At 34.7% G+C, this 23,068-nt stretch overlaps 1 protein-coding gene across 33 annotated transcripts in view; it reads left to right on the top strand.

Moving 5' to 3' along the window:
- ROBO2 (roundabout guidance receptor 2) overlaps positions 1-23,068 on the top strand; it is a 1,504,157-nt gene that overhangs the window by 941,191 nt on the left and 539,898 nt on the right. For 3 of the 33 annotated variants that reach the window (XM_036220080.1, XM_036220086.1, XM_016147553.2), the window contains exon 1: positions 14,202-15,673. The exons of 25 other annotated variants lie outside the window; for them this stretch is intronic. In XM_036220080.1, coding sequence (XP_036075973.1) covers positions 15,613-15,673 — 61 coding nt within the window. In that variant the 5' untranslated portion in view covers positions 14,202-15,612. Of the gene's footprint in view, positions 1-14,199; positions 15,674-23,068 lie in introns of those variants that run through there. 5 more of the 33 variants (XM_036220094.1, XM_036220096.1, XM_036220069.1 and 2 more) reach the window with 4 other exon arrangements.

Genomic DNA, 23,068 nt, shown 5'->3' with positions numbered 1-23,068 from the left:
CCGATAGAAAAGACCTTAAACTCTAAATGTTTATTGCTTTGAATGAGTTTCAGTGCAGAAACTGGTCTGGCAATGAGCAAAACTGTATGAAAAGTGATGCAGTAAAATGGGCATCTTGATGGAGAGGGACAGAGATCAATAAAATAGAGAGTAATCACAGTTACAGAAAGAAATTGTCATTGTATTCCATTAAAATAGACATATACACTACTACAATCCAGTGTTTCAGAGAGAATGGTGTACTTAGAGTAAAACTAGAGTTAGATTTATAGACTCTTAACTGTACTAAAAAAAATAATTGAGTGATGGAAAGTTTGAACTCTGAGCTGAGAGAAATAACTAGTTGGAAGTGCAGGGACTCTGTACATACCATTGTTATGAATTGTGTTTTGAATAAAAAAATGAAGTGAAAGAAGAGAAATTTAAAATTTACCTTTATGACCTGAAACTTGGTATCACCATTTTGGAGTATTTTTATATAAATATTGTTCCAAAAATCCAAGTATTTCTTTTGAATTTGTGACTCAATACCCTATTGGAAGAGGTAAACACATGACTTAAAATATATGAAGACTGTAAAGTGCAGGCATTGAAGCATGAATGAAGTGACCAATAGTTTGACCTTTTCCTGTTTTGTTTTTTTCTTTCCTCTTGTACTTTATTGAAAAGACAGAAGTTCTGTCCTTTGGCAATATATTAACTTTCTGTGATGTCTTTAAAAGAGAGGAGACGGCGTGACTAGCTTCTCTCCTGAAGTGGCCATAAATCTCTAACACAAAATATTTTACTATAATAAAAAAATTTATTTCTTTTAATTTTTATTATTAGACATTTTAGGTCAATTAATATATTTGCATTCCAACCCTTATTTCAGGCTTCCCTTTACTAATGACTGCTTAAATCTGCCAGCAGCTCATAAGACTCCTCCAAAATTGTTCTTTTATTTAGGGTTCTGTTACGATGTTGCACTTTGAAAACAAAATATAATCAAACGTATCCCAAGCTGCATCAATAATTAAATTTGTGGAAGCTTTCCAGTTTGCTTGGTGTAACAAATCCAAATATAAATTTATTGCTAAGAGCAAAATCAAAGTAACTTCCTGCAATGACTTGGAAATTTAGTTAACATGATAACTAACAGAAGTTTCTGAAAGAATCGGCAAATTGCTCCCAACTAAACATAAAACGGGATGACATAAGGTTAGACAAAAGATTCATGATTTAAATAAACTTCTTTAAAAATGCAAACAACCTGAAGAATCTTTACAACTGTCTTAGGGAAATCTCCTGGGTGGTATAGTTTGTGCTGAGGGGTCTTGGAATGGGTTGTTAGTGTGTAAATGGAAAATATGCAATCTTGGTTTTTGGGGATCAATATATAGAAATCCTCGGAGCATTTACTAAAAATACTCACATATTTATGCATCATTCTTTGAGAAACATTTTCCTTCTTGCTGCTTTTAGCTTGATGTTTTACACAGTTTTATTTTTAAGAGGAACCTGATAGGAGACAGCCTCAACAGTACCTACAGGCAGACACAATCATGCTACCAGCACCTCACTGTTTCAATTTATTTATTTTTAAAATTGGCTTCCTCATGATTGCCACAACCACCATCTCATCAAATCAACATTAGAAACTAAATGTTCATCGTAAGAAGATATTCAAGCAACAGAAAAATATATATGCTGATGCTTTTTATTTTCTTTTTTTTTGCTCATGTTTAGTTTTAAGTCCCTGTTTCTTGTTTTAATCATGAGATCCTACTGTAGTTTCCTTCAGTCCTATTGATTTTTAATACTATAACTCTACGGAATCCCTATAGACTACTTAATATCCAGGAATAAATTCTAACCATTATGATATCCATATTTGTATCATTATAAGCTGTTTTATATCAGGGATGCTAGAATCCTCTTTTATTTTAATAGAAGCTTGTGATATTAGAATAAGTCAGGTAAAGTATTCATTTGTTTTGGAACAGATGAACAAGCTACCAGGGATGACCATAACTTTCCAGTCTACACTTGGCCCTGAAAAAAAACTGCTAACGGTCTGACAGCTTCACATAAATACAAGCATAATGGATTAGACCAGATGTGTCAGTAAAAGAGTATTAAAATAAATACCACTTTATCGCAGCTTTTAAAGTAACTTTATTTCACAGAGTCTGAAACAAAAAGTAATGATTCTTTTATCTTCTGCAAAGGGCTCAGACCCAATAATTGATACAAGAGCTAAAATATTTGAAAATGTCTTCTCCATGAGCAAAATACATAATAGAATGTCTGTTCCTAGAGGAACTAGTCTTTAGAAGTCAATTGTCCAGCTCTTTCATTTTATAGGTGGAGGACCTAAAACCCAGGAAGGCAAGGTGTGTTTATGAGGCTGATGTTATTTCTGTTGTAGCCTGGCATATAACAGCACTCAATAAAGGTTTGTTGAATAAATTGAACAAATGAATCATTCCCTCAGCCCACCCTACCCCTTTATTTCAACCACTGAAATTTTTCATGCCTAAAAGACCTATCCAGAAATAGGTGCAGGCACTTTTACTAAGATAATATATTTGAGTGTTTGTCTTTGGAATAAAAGCTACTGTTATAAAACATTTTTTTTTTTCGAGGGAGGGTGATTAATGGATTTGTAACTAGAAGAATAGAGTAATACTGCTACTTGCCAAACATTCAAATTAAAAAATAAACAAATAAATAAAAACTTGAATTATATCAGCAGTGAAGAGTCATGTAACTCAAACATCAATTCTAATTTAAAAGCATTTCTGGAGACAAGGCAAAATATAATTCTATTCCTCAGTTGAGACAATACTATTTCAAGGAAAATTAATATAGATGTCTGACAAACAATAATGTTAACAATCCCCTTATATGTCTTTCTGATGACAATAGTGATGACAACATCATATTAGAAAATAAATCTCAGTCTGAGGGAAATAGGTAGGAAGAGTCCCCCTGAAACCCCTAATGCAGTTAGGTCTATTGTCAGGCTGATAGTCCAAACATTCAGAAAGTGACATCTTCAGTAAGATTGGCCTTGTACATGTGAGAGGCGCCAACACTGAATTGTTGAACTATTGCTTTTAAAGTTCATTTAAAAAACACACACAGACATTACTAGTTTAGATATGGGAGAGAACATATATAACAACAAAAGTAAATTGGACAATAAATGTAAAACCAAATTCTGAGTAAAAATTCCTACACAGAACTTGTTGTTTTAATTTTTTCAATATTGTATGATAGAAACTGTTAACATGTTTGCCACATTTATGTCTGCAAAGTACTTTATTAGTGCAGTTAGTATAGTCCTCTAAGAATAGATCATTAGCTTAAGTACTATAGAAGGTCAAACTCAGAACTCTAGTAAGGGTACCAATGTCAAGCACTACTCTCTGACCCACTTAGCATACTTAATTTAGTGGGTATGGGAGGAAATTACAGCTAACAGGCTCAAAAGTCCTGTGGTGTGAAAAAATGAGGCCATATCTCTGTTTTCTTATGAGAAGAGTAAAGCGGGTAGAAAAAAAATCAGAAAGAATACTTGGTAAGAGCTACAAAGCAAAATGAGAAGTCCAAGGCATATTGAATCTCATGGCTTTATCTAGCTTTTGTTTTAGTGAAACCAAGCTTATCGAACACTTCTCTCTACTTCCTTACTTTCCTGCTTTTCTGTCCTCCCACCTTTGTTTTCTTTCTCCTCTGTTTCATTTCCCTACTCCTTTTCATATCCGATTAAGGCTAATAGACCAGGAACTGCTCTTGAAATCCCCTAGTCCACTAATTGCCAATGCTTTTCTCAAGTTTAAAATGTCTGTCTATAGCCAGAAAACAATAATGATTAACATTATATTAGTTAACAAAATTTAGTGGAAGTGGAATGAATTGTCAATCAGGTCTCAGAACTCATTTATTTTTGTACTTTTGTCAAAGTTACTTAACTTCTCAGAGCCTTGATTTTTTGTTGTTCATAATAAATAGTATTTTATCCTTCTCTGATCTGTTTTAAATCCTCCAAAAAATTTATGAAACTATCCAATATCTTTGTCTACTTTTTCTTGATTCTATATATTTAAGTCTTCTCACTTTCCTCCATTTATGGCCCTCTGCTATTATATATGGGCTGAATATTTATGAATGTTTTCTTTCTTTTCAAAATCTTCTCATATCTAACTTCTCCATTTTCTTACTTTGCTGACTATAAGACAATTGATCATTTTTTTTCTTTTTTCTAGCACCTCCCTTTCACAGGAGATTTTGAAACACACATAGCACGGAGTACTGGGCAAAGTATCATTAATTAGCATGTCTATGAATTTGGTTAAGGTATTGGTCTTGATTATATGTATATTTCTCTGTATAAATAGAGCTTTTATATTTCAAACTTTGTAATGGATATTGCTTTAGACTGACAGTAGTAGAATTATGAGACTATATATATATATTTTAATTTGATGGAGGAGGCTCAGCATCTGTGTGTGTGCGCATGCATGCTGGCTACTTGTTAATGATTATAATTATGGCTCCTGTCAGGGCTAATGTACATATAACAAAGTTGCCAAGATAAGCAATGTGTTTAGTAATTTTGGAAGTTTCTAAGTTTAAATAGTATTGTATTTTGAATTTTTTTAATTAAATGAAAGAAATCCGATATGGAAACTGGACTAGTAACAGAGAAATTGAGATCTGACTAATTTTTTTTTTTTTATTTTCACTTGATAATAGCCAAAAGGCCAAGAGGTGATGTTTATTTCTTTATTTTAAAATAGAAAAGCTGTAAAAAAAAAATGAGAATTAAGACTTCTTCTTCTCTAAGACTATATTAAATAAATCAACAGAAGAAATAGTTTGTCTTATATTGTACTACCATAAGCAGTTGTATAAATCTGGTTCTGTGATAAACTTTGCTACATTTTGCAAGAGCCATTCTGTAAATAAACATCAATAAAACCAGGACTGAATATTTTATTTAATATTTCCACATAGATACTACAATATTTACTATTTCTCCTAATATTGCCATGATATAGAGTTATTTTTATATTTTGATATGTTTTTAATTATACGAAGAATTTAAAATGTACTAATATGTATATCATTCAATTTTAATCAGAAATCACTGGCAGTAGTAATAACAATTAAGCGAAGTCGATACCTAAATTCTAAAATTGTCTAGGTTAAATTAATGTAAATTTAAAAGACTAATTTAAAATCTGGTAAGGTTTCTATTACTAATTTAAAGTGACTTCCTATTTTTGAGCTATATAATAAGATTATAATAGATGATCTTAAAGATAGCATTATATTCTAAAATTCTGAAATAGATCTTTCAAAGTAAACTTTAAAAAAAATTAATTGTTCTCTTATTTTTGTTTTCTTTGTATTTATATATGCTTTTGTCTATTTTTCTGCATGTACATATGTGATAAACTTTTAAAGCATTTTTTCCATTGTAGTTGACATTCAATATTATTTTATATTACTTTCAAGTGTACAATATAGTGGCTGATAATCTAATATTATATATTAAATATATTAAATAATATATATTATATATATTATTTATATTATTTATTAACTGATTCCCCCATTATTTTAGTACTTACTTGGCATTGTACACAGTTATTACAACATTATTGACTATATACCCCATACTGTACTTCACATCTCCGTGACTATTTGTAACTACCAATTTGTACTTCTTAATCCCTATACCTTTTTTCATCCAGCCCTTCAACCTTCTTCCCATATGACAACTATCAGTTTATTCTGTATCTATGAGTTCATTTCTGTTGTTCATTTATTTTGTTCTTTAAATTCCACATATAAATTAAATCATATGATATTTGTCTTTCTCTGTCTTAGTTCACTTAGCATAATACCCTCTAGGTTCATATATGATAAACTTTTGATTTAAACAAATTCAGAATGCATATTACCATTCTTTCCAAGTCTACTAATTTATCATTCATCTACCTGGCTTTTAATAAGTTAAAAGTTATTTCCCATTTCAAATTTATTAGAACAGGCAATGGCTGTATTAATTTCCTAGGGCTGCCATGACAAAGTATTGCAAATTTAGTGACTTAAAAGAACAGAAATATACTCTCTCACCATTCTATGAGCCTGAAGATCAAGGTGTTGGCAGGGTTCTATTCCCCCTGAAGGCTCTCGGAAAAAAATCTTTCTGTCCTCTTTCAGGTTCTGGTGGCCCCAGGTATTCCTTAGAATTTGGCAGCATGACTCCAATCTCTACCAATGTCTTCACATAGCTGTCTTCTCCCTTTAGTTTCAGTGTCTGTATTTAAATTCCCTTCTTCTTATAAAGACACTAGTCATTGGATTATGGTCTGTCCTAATCTAGTATGAACTCATTTTAACTTCTTTACATTTGCAAAGACCCTAATTCCAAATCAGGTCATATTCTGAGGTTTTGGGTGGACATCAGTTTGAAAGAAACTGTTCAGCACAGTATAGAAACATGTAATAACCAAGGTTTCTCTTTAGCCTGCAATAAAACATATTACCATAATGAATTTAAATAATTTCTTCCAAAAGCAGGGGGTGGATATGATACAGTAAGTACAGCTGGAAGGGGTGTGAGGTGGGTCTTTTGTCTTGCTTTGGTAATAAAATATAAAAAGTAGTCTCATTTGTTTCCAGCTAGAGGATGTAACAATCATATTCTGCCTTTCCATTTGTTCAGAAAATAAGTGCTCCAGTAACCTAGGTTCTAGAATGAGGATGATTCAAAATGCCCAGCAGACTTACAATATAATAAGAAATGGCCCTTCTCGCTTGAGATTTGGAGATTGTTTATATTTGTAGAATATGCACTCTAAATGGGTGTGAGGAAAAACTGGTTCTTGGAGGCAAAAAAAAAAAAGTGTACTTTTTATGTATAAAGTTTATGCATACATCCACACATAAACATATATACAGTTCCTGTGGTATTGAAATTCCACGGAGAAGTGATTAAGACAAAAATGCCTAAAAATCCTCCTGAGGGAGTAACCAAAAAAAAAAAAAAAAAAAAAAAAAAAAAAAAAGCTTTGAGAAACTCTGTAGTTGAAAAGCCTAACCTATTTTGGGAGATATCACATCCTTTGTTGACACTGGATATAAATCTCAGCTTCAAATTATGACACTTTCAATATTTCTTCATCGATCTGATTTTTCATTATTCTTAATTATGGAGCTAAAACCAATACCACCTTCATATGCTTTGTGATAATTAAATAAGACAATAAATATAAAAGTTTTATTCCAGTATTTGCCACATAATAATAGTTTTTAAAAGTTAGGTATTGTTATAATATTAATTGTGGTCTAATGTCCTGTGAAGAAATATATTACAACATTTTCATTTAAATGTTAGGCAATGTTCCAAGTAGCTGATTATATTTGTTGGGATAAGCTACTATATTTGTTCTACTCAAAATTTAAAGCATTTGAGAGAGAGTGAGATAATCTGCCTTACATACTCATTCTGGGACTTATTTATTCCATCTGGTGGCTTGGTATTTGATTTAGGATTTGGTTGCTCAATTAATGACAGAATAGTCAGAGCACTGGGTTAGTATGAGAGGTATCTTATAGGCTGGACCTAAGTGCCTGCATTTCAAAGACCAGCTCTCAGTCACATGATCTAATCAACACAATTACATGATCTAATCTAATACTGGGCAGTTTGGTCAACTTCATTGTGGAAGGAGCAAAAAAAAAAAAAAAAAGATTCTTCATTAACATACAGCTTGCCATCATGGTAGAGATTCCTTAGTATACTCCAACCACCCTATGTGTTGGAAACCAATTAAAGCAAACATCAAGCCAAGTCTTTTAAATGCATCATCTAAAAAACATTTCTGAGTAGGCACTATTATTATCTTTCTTTTATGGTTGAGATAACTGTTATGATCACACTGTAAGCAGTATAACCAAGATTTGAATCCAGATCTACTTGATCCAGAGCTCTAGTTCTTAGCCACATTTACTTGCTTATTCATTATCCCTTCTCTGTGCAGAAATGATAAAGTAGGAAAGCTATTTCCCAGTTAGTTTGCAGAAAACTAAAGTTTTCCTGATGATGAGTGAATGGTGAACTTATGAATGTTGTCAAATCCCTGGAAGTCTTTATTTAAAATAAAGTAAGTTTTCATCTCTTTTTGATAATTCAAACATGATTCAGAATGAAGGCTGGAAAATAGACTGCTAAAACCTTATGACTATTTTTCCAGCTTTGTGATATAATATCTTCTTAATGTGTGTGTTTGGTGAGAAGTGGAGAAGGGAGAAACAAAATAATAGTTAAGTAATAACCAGGACTTAAGCCAGCCGTAGAGACAAGCTATGAAAGAAAAAAAATCCCTTAATGCTCATTATGCTACATAATTTTCACTGACTTTGTCTATACCAATCAGTACCTCAAACACTCATGTTTGCCAGATGGCTGAAGGAAAAAATCATAGATGAGTAGTCTTAGGAAAAAGAGAAATTAAAAGATAGATATTTGGTGAAACTTTTCTCTCATTGTTAAAAACCATAAATTCGTTTAGATGCATAATATGTCTTATATTAAATACAATGTAAACATTTAAATTTCACTTTCCTACTGAATATAAGAAACTAATTAAAATAAAGTATATTAAAAACAAGCCAATATAATAGGGAAACTGCATAATTTGTATCAAACTGTCAAAAACTACACTAGCTTTTTTCAATTTTAACCATATGATATCTTGATTCCCTTACATTAATAGTAGTATATAATGGAAAAGCCAAAATTACTCAAACAAAAACCACTCATTCCTATATTCCTTTTTTTTTCTGAGTAGATTACTTAGGGGAAACTGATTAAGAGAGATTTTTCATTCAAATTGAGATATTTGGATATGAGTATTTTATATATTTTTCTTTATTTACATATTTGTCTATAAATTTGGACCATAGTGATTTCTTCCCTATATTTTATTTTATCATTTAAGGAAGAGAATGTGTATTTACATTTCTCATTTTTTTAAAACAAAATTATACTACTTTTTATATAATATATAAAAAAATTATATAAAATTTTAATTGTTACATACCTGAGAGTCTCTGCTGGTATGTAACAGCTCAAAACCTAGTATCTGTGGTAAAAGGACTTCGATTACTCCACAGATAGTCCAAAATTATTTCATCAGGCAGAAATAAGGTCATTGGAGTATTGGAAGAAACTCAGAATCTGCTCCCAAAATGATTAGTTCTTCAGTGTGATAGAACTGTAGACAGATTACATGTACCCTTGGATTAATTCCATGATATTATTGTAAGGGAGAATAAGCAACTTCTTTCAAATTTGAGGAATACATTATTAAATATGTCTAAAAGCAACTCAGTGAGCAGATAAATTTAAAAATCTGGGACCTATAGGTATGATGAGCCTTTTTTTTTTTATTATTTGACAATCCCTATTTTTAAGAACAACAAAAAATCTGTTTTGGATTTAAAAAAAAAATCTTCCTATTAGGATTACAGTTATGTGTTACTAAAATTCAATTATATGAAGTCCAGATTGGAGCAGATGGACTTAAAATAGTTTGGCAAAGAATCAAAGGAATTTTCTTGGGTTCATGATATTGTGGTGTAAAAATAGAAAAAAAACAATGTATTATTTAACATCATTGAAATTAGGCTATGTACTAAAGTAAGAACATAAAAATTTTAAATAGAAATAATAAAATAATAAGTAGGAAAAAAAATGTACACACATATGAAGTCTAACCAGTCACGGGTTCGGGGCCACATAGATAGAGTTGCACTTGGAGATAATTTTGTATTTTTGTGAGGCTGACAACTTTGCTTATTTTTGAAAACACTTTCCTAATCTGGAAGAGAGGTTATCTTCCCTATTAAAGAGCTACTTTTTAACTATGTCAGAGGTTGAAGTTTCATTCATTACTCAGATGGAGGGAGGGGAAAATGGGCAACCACAGAATGAGGAGAACTGGCATTAAGACGACAAAATCTCAACAATAAATTCTGAAGTAGCTTTATGTGTTTTTAAAATTCCAAATTTTAAGATATATGCACTTAGAAAAATTATTCCCAAATATTATTTACTATAATATTTGATTTATTCAATAAGTTTGAAAGTATTACTAAACTTTTCAATCAAGATAGAAAATAATTTTCCAAATTGGTTTTACAGAACAAAAATCCTTTTTGACCACAAGTGATGGAATTTGGCAGAAAACAGTTTATTTTTGTGAACTACTGCTATGTTTCAGTAAACTTAAATCTCAGATCTCTAAAAATAGAATATTTTAGTAACTTCATGTAACATACCAAAAGTACTAATCATAGATGGATACATACATATACAGGCAGACTTATTACATAGAGAGAAATATTAGTGGATACTTAAAAATAAATTGGTTGCAATCAGATATTTAGAACATATTTCAGAAGAGTAATATGCAATTTATCTTGTCTTTAAAGTCTTTTTGGAACAAGGTGTAGAGAATTAAAAAAAAAAAACAAAAACAAACAAACAAAAAAACACCTAGGAGCGAATGAGTCATCCTCAAGTGATCTGGATTTTTAATGCTTCCCTTATTTTAATTGCCCTGTGCCCTTTTGTAGATATGATTTATACATTTCGTCTAAATGCAGTGTTTCTGTATAGTATGATAAGGCAATGTTACATAGAAAAATTTGAACTGAACAGATAACAAACAATACTCTTTTAGACTTAAAAAGATTCTTTGATTTTGGAAACAAAAACCGGTCACATATTTCTGTATGTTTTGGTGCATCAAGAGTTCTCTTAAATTGATTAATCAAAGCAATTTATTAAAGTGTTACAGAATTTCTACACGTGGAAGTTGTCTTAAAATAATCTCAGGAAGCATAGTTTAACACTTAGAAGCACAGATTTTGTAATCAGATTTAGATTTAGATTCAAAGGAAGATTGCAGCTTCTAATAACTTCAGTTAGTTATGTAAGCTTCACGTTTCTCATCTGTGCAATGGGAATAATATCAACCACATATAGCTTTTATTGGAATTAAAAGGTATTATGAATTTTAAAAAACTACAATCACCCCCAAAACATAGCAAGTGCTCACCACATTGTAGTAGATATCGAAATTATTACCATGGATCAAACCTTTGATTTACATATATCACTTTGCAATTGTAATGAGAGAATGTTGGAAAGAGTAAAAATAATGGACTGCTGTTTTTAAATTTATACTACATCCTTGGAGAATCTGGTATGGAAAATAAATATTTACTATTTTATATCCTATATTGTGCAGATTGCCTTCAGATGGGTATTTTATGGTTCTCCCTGAATGCCAACTCAGAAGTGCAGTCACAAAGAAGGCCATTTGATCACCTTACCCAAATTAGGGTTAATTATAGTCTCACACACAGTGGTATTTAGATGTATTAAAATATATGTTTATCTGGTAGGCACATTTTGAGCTCATAATAATACCATTCCAAGTTTTACATAAAAGGAGCCTAGATTTCCATGTACGTTTCTCTTTATTCAGCTGCTTGTTTAGAGAAGAAAAAACAATTTATATTTGGAAAGATGTTGAAGCCAAATGCCTATTCAATTTTCTGTATCTTAAACCTTCTAATTTGGTGGTGGTGAGGCTTCATTGTTCTAAGCCATTTCAGGGTTTCTGTCTTAATGAAAACCTAAAAAAAAATTTTTTTTAAGCTGACACTATTAAAATTGAATTTCCAACTTCTACTAGAACATTAAGGTTTTAAAGATTTTTTCTTCAAGAAAAACTTAAAGTAAGAAATTTATTTTTTCCGTAAGCATTGCTCAGTAAAAGTATATTCAATTTAATTGAAATACACATGTTTCTATATACAGATCTTATCAAATTTCCCAGAAGATGGTGTCTTTGTTCCCCTATACTTAATGTCCATATTACATTTCTGTCTGTCGACTCTTACTCTTACCATTACTGTTGCTGACTTGACATGAGAATTTTGGTCATAGTCTTAAACTATCATTTGGTATGAGATTCCTATAAGATCATCAGTTTTTCTTGGTCCCATTTCATATCAAATGAGATATTGACAAAGTATTATTTTAAACATCATTTATGAGTTTATTTTCAAGAAAAGCAGAGAACATAGACCCCAAAAATTCTTTTAGACAGTATTACATAATGTAGGTAAGGCATGGGGGAAAAGCAGCATCAGACTGAAATCAGACTGATGTGCTCTGTCACTTTTAGTAGGTAATTATGAATGCAAAATGATGATGTTTGGCCCCAAATGCCAAGAAAATAGTATAACTAAAGAGATGTTTCTTAAATAAACTTTTTCTCTGTATAAGGCGATTTGTTATACTCTACACAAGGGCAACTTTCTGTGAGATATGAGGCAGCATTTTTCTGCCCATTTTTCTCCTTCAACCTACTGCCCCTACTTCCTACACATACCTTTTCTGTCACTAAGTGGTTTTATAAATCACTTAAAGGATAAGTATCTATAGATAGTGAATATAATAAGTATGAAATTGAATCTATTTTTTGCTCCATAAATGAATAGCCATGAAAAACTCTCCCAGATAAAATATTTCAATATTTTCCCTTCTGAAATCTATCTTAAAATTAAAGAGTTTTAAGTCAGTGTAATTTGTTAATTTCTGCATTATTTTATTAGGGATACTCTATTTTCTGAATGTGTTTTATTGCATCCATGTAAGGAAATTTGACTGAGATAGAGATCGGGGGTGGAAGCACATTATTTAAAGAAATGAGGTAGACTTTCTAATCCTTGAATTTAAACCTAATCAGAATGTGTAAAATGAAAGTTTTAAAGAATCATCAATTATTTTTCAGTATTACAGATAGTTAAGAAAGATGTTAACCCAATGAATTTTGGACTTTTCCAAGACCACGGTATTACCTAATTTAAACTTGACCCTTTGAAGGAAAAAAGTTGTCTTTTTTCATAGTGGTAAAACAATAATAAATTCAGAATTGTAACTGTAAGAATTCAAGTGATTTAAATTCAGCACACTAATGCATTTTTTTATACCTAAATAATGTAGATGAAAAGTGTGCTTAAATTACTCTTAATGCTTCACAAGAAAAGTGGTTTGTTTTATTCTTTTGCAGGAATGTTTCATTACCATAATTTTCAAGCACGCTGAGGTGCCATAAGAACTCTCTTAATTGCTTGAATGTAGCTGGCCATTTTTTGGAAACACACAATTTCACGTACACAATAGGCAAGAGAGAGCTAAATTAAGATGCTATACCAAAATGTATACACCAAACAAAAGGCTTTTCCTCCAATAGCCTCAAATGGCCTCATTAAACGGAGGGAATCTTTCCTAATATTTTCCAGTAGGGGGAACTAAAGATTCACCATCTAGCACTTGGTTGGGTTTGGAGACCTGCGTGAGTTTCTATAACCTGGCTTCTAATCACCCGAACAAGCATCAAACAGCTACCAGAGAGTCTCTGATCACACGTGGGCCTGGCCGCAGCGGCCACACCGGCTGCCGGCAGATTCTGGCATCTCTTTGATCTAATGTGGCCTTCCTTAATCATCCCCAGTCCTGAATGGCATATATTTGGTGCGGTTTGCCATAATTTTCAGGGTTTTGTCACCTTTGGGCTGAAATTTGTCTCTTTTTTGAGCTTCTATTAACCTAGTCGGGTTGTCAGCTTTCCTCGACCTATACTTCCTGGTTGTCCTTCCAAGAGGTACCTTCCTTACTCTGAAGGCTGAGAGCTTCGGGTACCCCAAGCTCTCTGATCCCGGTTCCCCATCCTAAGCGTCTTCTGCTCAACTCCCTTCCGTCCCACAATCCGCGTCACACTGATCTTTGAGGGGTCATTAGGCAACCGAATAACAGAAGAGGAAATGCCACCTCTTCCCCGCCAACCCTCTCGCCCGCCCCCGGATTCCTCGGGGGGCCATAGATCTTGGCTAAAACAAGCCAGTGGAGGCTAGAGATTTCTGTACACCCACCCCTGTTTTTTCCTGTGCCTTTTTAACGACGTAGGAAGCACGCCCATACAACCTTTCCGCTCCAAAAGGTGGTTATATTTTGTTTCCTTTCCTTTTCTCCCTCCAACTCACCTTCTCATTTTGCTAAAAGGTGAAGAGTGAGTGCTTGTGTGATTTTAACGGGTAATGAGGCTGCGCCCTGGGTCCTGGAGGACGATCTTTTTCCAGAAAGCGCGTGCATCTTCGGCAGACGGAAGGGTGAATAATTAGGAAAGGCTTCCATGAAATCACTCACCGAGAAAATTACCTGCCCATTAAACCGGACGTGGCGAGGAGCAGGAGGCTAGAGCCCACCTATCGCCTCCCGAGGCGGGAAGGAGGGGGACGAGGAAGCGTAGAAAAGGGGAAGGAGTTGATCGGTGGCCTCGGCTCCGAATTTGTTAATTTTCGTCCCCCTTGGACCCTCGGCTCTCCAGTCCTTCCCCCCACCGCCTCCACCCGGCGCACGCACTCCTGCCTAGCCGGCTGGCGCCCCCTGCTCGGACCGGTAGCGGAGTGCAGAGGTGGAGGGTTCAGAGCACCCACACATTCTGCCCCCCTCCCCCGGGCAGACGCCTCGCAGCTTTCATTCCTCCCCTCCCCTCCCGCCTCCTCGCTTTCCCTCTTCTAAGTGCTTCCACCGCCCGCAGCTGCAGGAGGAGGCGGACGCTCTGCTGCGGGGCCGCGGAGCAGCGGCAGCTGGACCCGGGGACTGGCGGCGGGACCCAAGCGGGCGGCTGGACCGCGAGCTCCCTTTCTCTTCCGCTCCCCAGCTCCTGAGCTCACTCGCTGCGCTTCGCTCTCGCCCGCAGCCGCCTGTGTTCACTGTCGCTCTGTGGCGGCACCGCGGGGGTGGCAGCAGTTTCAGCTCCGTCCCTCCCTCCCCTCCTTCTCTTCTTCCCTCCCTCCCAGCAGCCCCACCACGTAGGAGTTCGCCTTCTCCACCCAAGTCGTCTTGATTTCTCTTTGCCTCTCTTTTTGAAAGGAGAGAGGTGGAGGGAGGCAACGAGGCTGCAAAGCAGAGGCCCGCCAAGTCGGCCGCCTGCAAAGTGTTGCTTTGACACATCCTGACTATGGAAGTTAAGTGAAAAAAACTCTGGACGTGGAGCTGCTACCGAGAAGGAGACCCGGGGGAAGAAAACCAGTAGGCAGGCCAATGGTTTTTCGGCAGCGCGCTGGCAAGTTTGTGGAACACTTTCTAGGAATTAGGTCTTTTTTCTCTCCCTTCATCTTTTTGACTTCTGAAGAAAGAACTTGACTTTGGATTGCAGTGGAGCCTGAGGAGTGAGAGTTAGACACTCTTGAATAATCCCTCCGGCTGGGCTGAATTTGTGGGAATTTAGGAAGCCAGAATGTGGAAATACAGCAGCCTTTGGAGTGCCCATGGTTAATTTGGATGGATCTAAATGTGTCCCACTCAAGATCTCTCCACTAACCCCTTTTGATCTTGCGATTTGCTCTTCTTGACTTTAACTAGCATCTAGGAACTTTGGACCTACCTCTTCTTTTGATACTTATTTTTGTACTTTTGCTCTCTGGGATTGGTTTCTTAACAATCTGGATCCTTTTTAATATGTCAAAATGAGTCGGCTGATGTTTACACAACTACTACTCTGTGGATTTTTATATGTTCGGGTAGATGGTAAGTTAAAAATGCTTTTATCCTCCCCCCCCCCAAAAACAACAAACAAAACATTTCTTTCTGAATGCAATGTAGACTATGAATAAAATGACGTTATGTGTATTGGTCCAGGCATGGGGGATTTTGGGGGACAGAAATTTTAAATCTTTTGTTTCTAAACTACTGCAAGTGGAACATGTTAGTAGTAACCTATTGTTGTAATTAACTGATAAAGGAGTTGGATAATAAATGATGGATTCTTAGTTTTGTTAGAAAAAGAAATTTTAAAGTAAATCTCTTGAATGAGTCTAATACTCTGGTATTGCTCTCTATTTGGTGTTCTTGTATCTGAACTTTGGCTTAGAAATTCAAGTGAAGAAAAATAATGATAATAGATGTTCTAATAAATGTTTGATGGGTTAGGAATATGGGACAGGTTCTCTTGGGGATTAATGTGTATCCCTTTCGTTATAGTGAGTACCCTCCTCGAATGAAATCAGAATGAAGAATTTAGATCATAGGGAGAAAACTATCAAAAGTAAGTCTGGGCGAGGCTCCAAGAAGGGGGAAGCATAAGCTCTGGGCAGGCTGTGGGCATGGAACACTTAGCTGTGTGTCTCCAGGGACAAACACAATGGGGATTTGAAACAGGTGCTGGAGGTGTCTCCCACTAGGTTGAGTCAGTCTGTCAAGCAGCAGGGCGTTCTGCCTCTGATTCTTCTGTCTTTTGTTCAGATTTGGTTTTCTGGGATATTTTCACTGGATGTCAGTTTCTTGAGAGAGGACTGGAAAAAAATTTTTTTTGAGCTCTTTTGAATGACAAGTAGAAGTAATCATTAACATGCATTTTTTGCTTGTTCAAAGAAGGAAGTCAAAAGGATATTTGGTATTAGTCTTCTAGGGACTTAAGACGTTTATATCAGTGGAAATCATTGGTTTAAAGAGAAGACTAGAGGATTCCCACCCCCTCGAAAATGTGGATTATGGTACTTTAGTTTTTAAATTATTGTACTTGTAAAGAATCTGAGGAGTACTGATCCAAATATTTGAGCCATCACAGTTGCTCGTTGCTACATAAACTTTCCTCCAGCATATGCATTGTGGACAAATTCATTATTTGGGGCATTGCCTGTAGGAGCTAACTTTGTTCTTGGCAGCTACTGCTGCACCGAACCAAATGCACTGGACTCAGAAAGGAAGCCTTTCTATAAACATGAGGCAATACAGATGAGTTTACTTACTGTCAAGTGGCTGTTTTCAATCGTGGACCACATGAGTACCTTGGCCCCCAGCAATAGTAGGAAAGGCATTCTTGTGGGCACAGTGCTTCTTCTTCTCTTTCACTTCTAAGTAGTAGATGTTTAAGAATTAATAATTGTGAATCATAGTGTGGCAATATCTATAATATCTAATGATTCACAATGCATTTTCTTTAATAAATTTACCTTCATAATATGTTTACATTATATTCCATTGCAAACAAAAAAGGTTTACATGTTTTTCCAAAATGTGTTTTAATTTTCATGATAAGACTTTCATATAACTTTTTGAATAACATGTCATTATAATACATGAATTTACATATTTCAATATCAGAAATATGCGCAGAAACTATATATTATTAGAATACAGAATTTTCACCACGGTGTTTTTGTTTTTTTTTTTGTTTGTTTTTTCGTGTTTTTTTTTTTTTTTTTTTTGAGTCAGTGTATGGCTAGGGGTAATACAATTAAATTGCTCAGTGGAAGTGACAGAGGGAATCAGAAGAGCTTGGTGTTACAGAAAGTAATTAATGTTCCAGAGTGTTTGGAGATATATGAAACAAATGCAATTAACCAGCTTGCTGGAACGGCAGTAGCAAGACATCATTTCTCTCCTTCCCTCCCTCTCTCTTACCCTGCCTCTCTCCCTTCTATCTCTCCTTTCTTTCTTTTACCCACCACCTTGCCCCTCCTGCCCCAGAGACACACCTAGGACCTTTGTTCTGGTATAATTTTATAGAATAAAGGAGGAATTGGTGTCTGGGCCAAAATTATGCAGCAAAATTCATAATGTAGTAAAAAATGTAATAAAAAAAGGGTTGAGGAGTTGAAAAGGCAGCATTAAATTTGTGTGTGTGTGTGTGTGTGTGTGTGTGTGTGTGTGCACGTGTGTAACTAATTTTTGTATTGAGCATCTATGTCAAAAGCAAAGGAAAATTGTGGACACTTACTGAATCAGTATGTAAATCATACATTTGTCACTGGATTGCCTTTGGTTTACTCCAGGATGATGACAGCCTCTCCATAGGGATTGTTGGAAATTTGGGATGTAGACAACACTGCCCTCTAGGCCATTTCAACACCCTGGCACTGAGTGTTCACATAATAATGAGGGGGTTTCTTGGTAGGATCTCTAAGCTTTCTTACTCTTCCAGAATCCTATGATTCCTGTTTACTTATTATTCTTCTTAGAAGTGTGTGCTCATTCCCCCCATGAATTTCAAATTCAGAGAGGCTTGTACTATTTCGAAGATATACTGACTATCCTTGTGCTAGACACAGAAATTAATTTTATTCAGTGACAAATGATACATAGATTTGCATTGAAATTTGCTTGGTGGGTTATTTATATGTACATTTTTATGGTATATGAAAAATGTTAGAGTTTCGCCTCCTCATAGAAGATATGTGCTAATATTATTTATGATTTTTCAATATCTTGTGTCTGTAGGAATCTATAGAGAATAAATATTAAGTTAGTTGATAACAACAGGCAAACTTTTTCTATTTGGGATAGAAATACACGTTTTATTATTTGATACAGGTTAATTAACCAAATGCAGATTTTTCTTTAAATAATAGGAGAATATGTAGTGAGTTTCATCTTTGTTCTCCACATTTTATTTTTTTAAAAAATATAGTTTTGCAATCATTTGCAGAGAACTAAAATGAACCATTACAAGACTTTTTAATTACATTTGTATCCCACATATCTGTTAATTCAATAATTTCACAATACTTGTGAAAAAAATGTTTTTTTTTATCTTTAATCCTTAAATATTCTTTAATGAAAATGGCGCACATTGTATTTGGAGAGATAAAGATAATGTGTTTGCAAAGTGAATATGTATAATCTCATACAGGTTTATACATTTTGCTAAAGTGCTTCATTTGGTAATAGGCTTGTTATTATAGCCATATGTAGTCCATTTTAGAACTTGAATTGCATATAAGTAACCTGAAATTTGTTTTCGGAACTGTGCGGTAATACCGCATTTGAATTGGCTTTGTTTGAATAACCTTTGATTCCAGGCAACATGTGGACCATAAACCAAAAGGATTTCTTAGAACATCAAAAACGAGTACCTTACAAAAAGAAAAAAAGTCATGATTTATGGAAAGAATAATTCTGGCCATCTCATTCTTGAGCAGCCTGTATAAAATAGCATCTTTGATAATAAAAATATGGATATGTAAGCACATTGCATCAATTTGGATACATATATAGTAATGAAAGGAGCTTATGTTACGTTGGATGTGTGTATCTAGTAATATCTGCATCAGTAGTTCCTACAATCTACAGGGGATACATTTACTTCCCATATGCAATTTGGTGTTTGTGGAGCATTAGAAAAAAAGTCTTTTTTTACTTATTTCTCCTCTAACTCCTCCCCTTTTTCTTCTTCCTTCTCTTTTTTTTCTTCCTCCAATTGCTCCTTTTTTGGACCTGGTGGAAAAATAGGTGAGGGTGTTTGTTGAATAATAATTTAGAAAATCTTCATTTAAAAGAGATGTCAATAATGTTTTACCTTTGGGTATATTCAGTTGGGATCTTGACTCATCATTTTTTTTTTTTTTTAAATCATACTGTATAACTTTCTGCAGACTTATTTTGTATAGAGCCTATCTTTTTCCATTTTAGGCAGATGGAAGCCTACAGGGCATAGTTCAAGCAGACAATGGAAACATATAGAGTGCCATTTTGTAGATTTGTTTCTAAAGAAAAGTATTGTTATATTTCTTACCGTGTCTTCAGGTATAGATGTATCAACATAAATCACTACTTTGATATTGATACTGATTTTCCTCCTGTTTTTAATTATTGAATAAAACATGAATGAATCATTACATAAAGTCTTTTAGGGAAAATTCTCACAAACTTTTTAATGTGTCAACAGTATGCTTTACCATAATAGAGATCTGATATAGCATCTAAAGTGTAGCATATTCACCCAGAATACCTATCTCTAATTCAAAACAGTGTTGGAGTAACCTAGGCCTCAAGCTTTAGTGTTTTCTTCTTTACTTGCACTTAATCCTTAAAATCTTCTATCTAGTTGCATGGGTTTTAAATTCATCTTTAAACTGATGCTTTTCAAATGTCCGTAATTATTTTGTGGAGTAATGTAAGTTCTATTAGGCTACAATTTAGCTCTCATATATACATTGTAGCTCCAGTGCCTGGATAGTGCTTGATAGATCCAGTTGACTATTTGACACCTTTGTTTGATGTCTAATAAGAATATTTCAAACTGAAGCCTGGGATAGAAATCTGCCCCTTTATCTAAGAATCACCAACTCAGTAAATGGCACCACTATTCACAGAGGTTTTCATGACCCCAAACTAGGAATTGTTCTTGACGCATTCTCACAGCCCATATTCAACTTGCTAGTAAACACTGTTGACCATAAAAAAAGTTAGCCAGGTATTTCTTCAGCAAAATGGGTTTATTTGGGCACAACAAGGAATTGCAACCTGGTACATGCAACCATGGTAAGGCACGTGCAAGTCTGCTAAAACAAAGAGGAAGCTCTTTCATAGAGACAAAAAAGAAGTTGAGAAAGGTTATTACAAACAAGGTTTCTCCTGTTCTGCTTTGTGATCCAGGCAGGGTGTGAGAACTTTTTATTTTGACCTCCTTATTTCAATTTAAGTGAGGTTTCTGTTTATTAATTTTTACAACCCTTTGAAATACCAATAATTTTATCTGTGTTTGTGATTTTCCCCAAACATTTTATTACAAGCATCTTGAAACATACATTAAAATTGAAAGAATTATACAGCAAACACACAGATATACCTGCTTAGATTCTACCATTATTTAACTGTATTTGATTATTATATATTTGCCCATTTACCTATCCCTCTCTGCATCCATTCATTCATCATATTGTTTTGATGCATTCAAATAATTAGATACCAAATGTTTCCTACTAACTTAACCACTACCATCCTGAACAAAATCTGAACTATTATACCAGGCTGATAAATGATCATTTGCTTCATTTCTGTGTCTCCCAACCTCATACCTTACCCCCATCTCAGTTTACTCCACAGTAGCCAGAGGGACCTTGTAAAAACATGTAAATAAGATCATGGCACCTCCTTGCTCAGGAACTTCTAATGGTTTCTCCTCAGAACTCTTCACAGCAGTTTGACTATTCAAATTCAGGCCTCTCCCTTACATCTGTTCACAGTCTCTATGTAGAACCTAGATTTGGAAATTTCTTTTTGCTATTCTGTTCCTAACTCGGGACTTTTGCATTTGTTCCTTCTACCTGAAATGTACTTCCTCAGACCTTTGTCTGGATAAGTCTTTCAATTGATTTAATAAGTCTCTATCTAATATCTCTTCAGATATATGGGCCACCCAAACTAAAATTACTCTCCATAAATGCTATCAGATTGCCTCCTTTTCCTGTCTTAAGTTTTTATACAACTTATCACCTCTTAGATGTATGTGTGTGTGTTGTGTGCATCAGCAATTGTAAAAGGACTGACATCTTACCTTACTTGCAACTAAGAAATTAGACTGCCAAAACTTCATGAATGATGGCAGAAGACATAAGACTTCCAGAGAAGAGATGATGGACTTAATTAGTCATGCTACAGCAAGCAGGATAACTTTGTGTCTATGTTCATTTATCTTGACCCTGAAGTTCTTTGGGGGCAGTATATTGAGTACCAGGTAGATGATGCAGACATAGTGGATTAGCCTCACAGCTGAAGAACCCTGAGCTTGCAAGCCCAAATCTTTTATAATGCAAAATAAGTAAACCTGCCTAACTTTTACCCTAGAGGAAAGCGCTTTCTTGACTATATTAAACAGTAAACAAATCTGCCCTCTGTTCCCAAGAGAGACTATCTCTGTTATACAAGACTGTTTTCTATATAAATATCTTTAAAAATATAGTTTAGAAAAAAAAGAGTAGTTAGTGCCTCTGCTAGCAAGACAAGCAGAAACATGAAAGTCCCATGGAAAATTTTTCCTCAACACTGGATAGGTAAGATGTTAGTTAGCTTATTGTCTGACTCTAACATTGAGCTACTATGGCAGGGACTTACATTTGTCATGTTTATCAATGTTCTTCCAATGCCTAGAGTACAAGGTAACACATGGTAGATATTCAAATATTTGTTCAGTTGGTGAAAATGTGCTTATGAAGTACTTTTGAGATGTTTATTTTTATGCCCTGGCCCAATACATGAAGCATTTACCTTTTGAACTAGGTTAATTTATTTATATTTTGATGTGTATATGTGTAGTGTGTGTGTGTGTGTGTGTGTGTGTGTGTGTGTGTGTGTGTGTGTGTAGATAAACAGAATTATCAAACATGCATATTTTGACACAAAGGATATCATGATTTCTGGTGATTTAGTAATCTGCCTTTCAACTGGCAGGAGATACAGAATTGACCATTTGCTTTGATATGCCTCATCTAACCAAATATATTTTATATGATGGTGGTTTTCATGGTCACTCTGCCCCGATTCCCATAATAACACTGCTGTGTTTTTTATCACACTGCTGAGCGATGTGTATAGTTTGATAGTATACTGCTTCTAATGATTCTGATGTACAATAAAAGATACATACACACTGCACTAAGGAATGTTAATTTATATGAGGATAACTAGTCCAGAAATTGAGACTTTTCTATACGTTTAGGGCAGCTTTCCATTTAAGCGTTAGCAACAGGTAAAAATTATTATTCTAGTATTGAGATAGAATTAAATAGCTTACTTCTACAATTAGCCTCCAGATATATAGACCTCTAATAATTGAATAAAAGAGGAAGATTTGAAGTAGCATTCCCAGAAACATTTAAAAGAGCTAGAGACTTCTGGTCAAGATGACGTAGAGAAGAGAGGCTTTGTACATCTCTTCTTGTGACCACACCAAAATTGTGACAAAACCACGGAGCAAACAGCAAGCAGAGTCACCTGGGGGCTGGAAACATCGCTAGGGAGAGAATTAAGAAATCACCTGTGAACAGTAAAAGGGGTCGGAGATGAGAGGCTTCCCACTCTCATGGGGTGAGTGTGACAGAGGCTACAGCTGCTGCAGCTGGCAGGTACAAATGTTCTTCTTAAAGGCGCTGTGACCACAACTGACCAGACTTTTGGGGTGACCGACTTGCTTGCCTTGAGCTC

The sequence above is a fragment of the Rousettus aegyptiacus genome, unplaced genomic scaffold (genome assembly GCF_014176215.1).
Source record: "Rousettus aegyptiacus isolate mRouAeg1 unplaced genomic scaffold, mRouAeg1.p scaffold_m13_p_4, whole genome shotgun sequence".
NCBI classification, from domain to species: domain Eukaryota; kingdom Metazoa; phylum Chordata; class Mammalia; order Chiroptera; family Pteropodidae; genus Rousettus; species Rousettus aegyptiacus.
The sequence above is the reverse complement of the archived record's forward strand: the minus strand, read 5'-3'. Positions and strand labels throughout refer to the sequence as shown.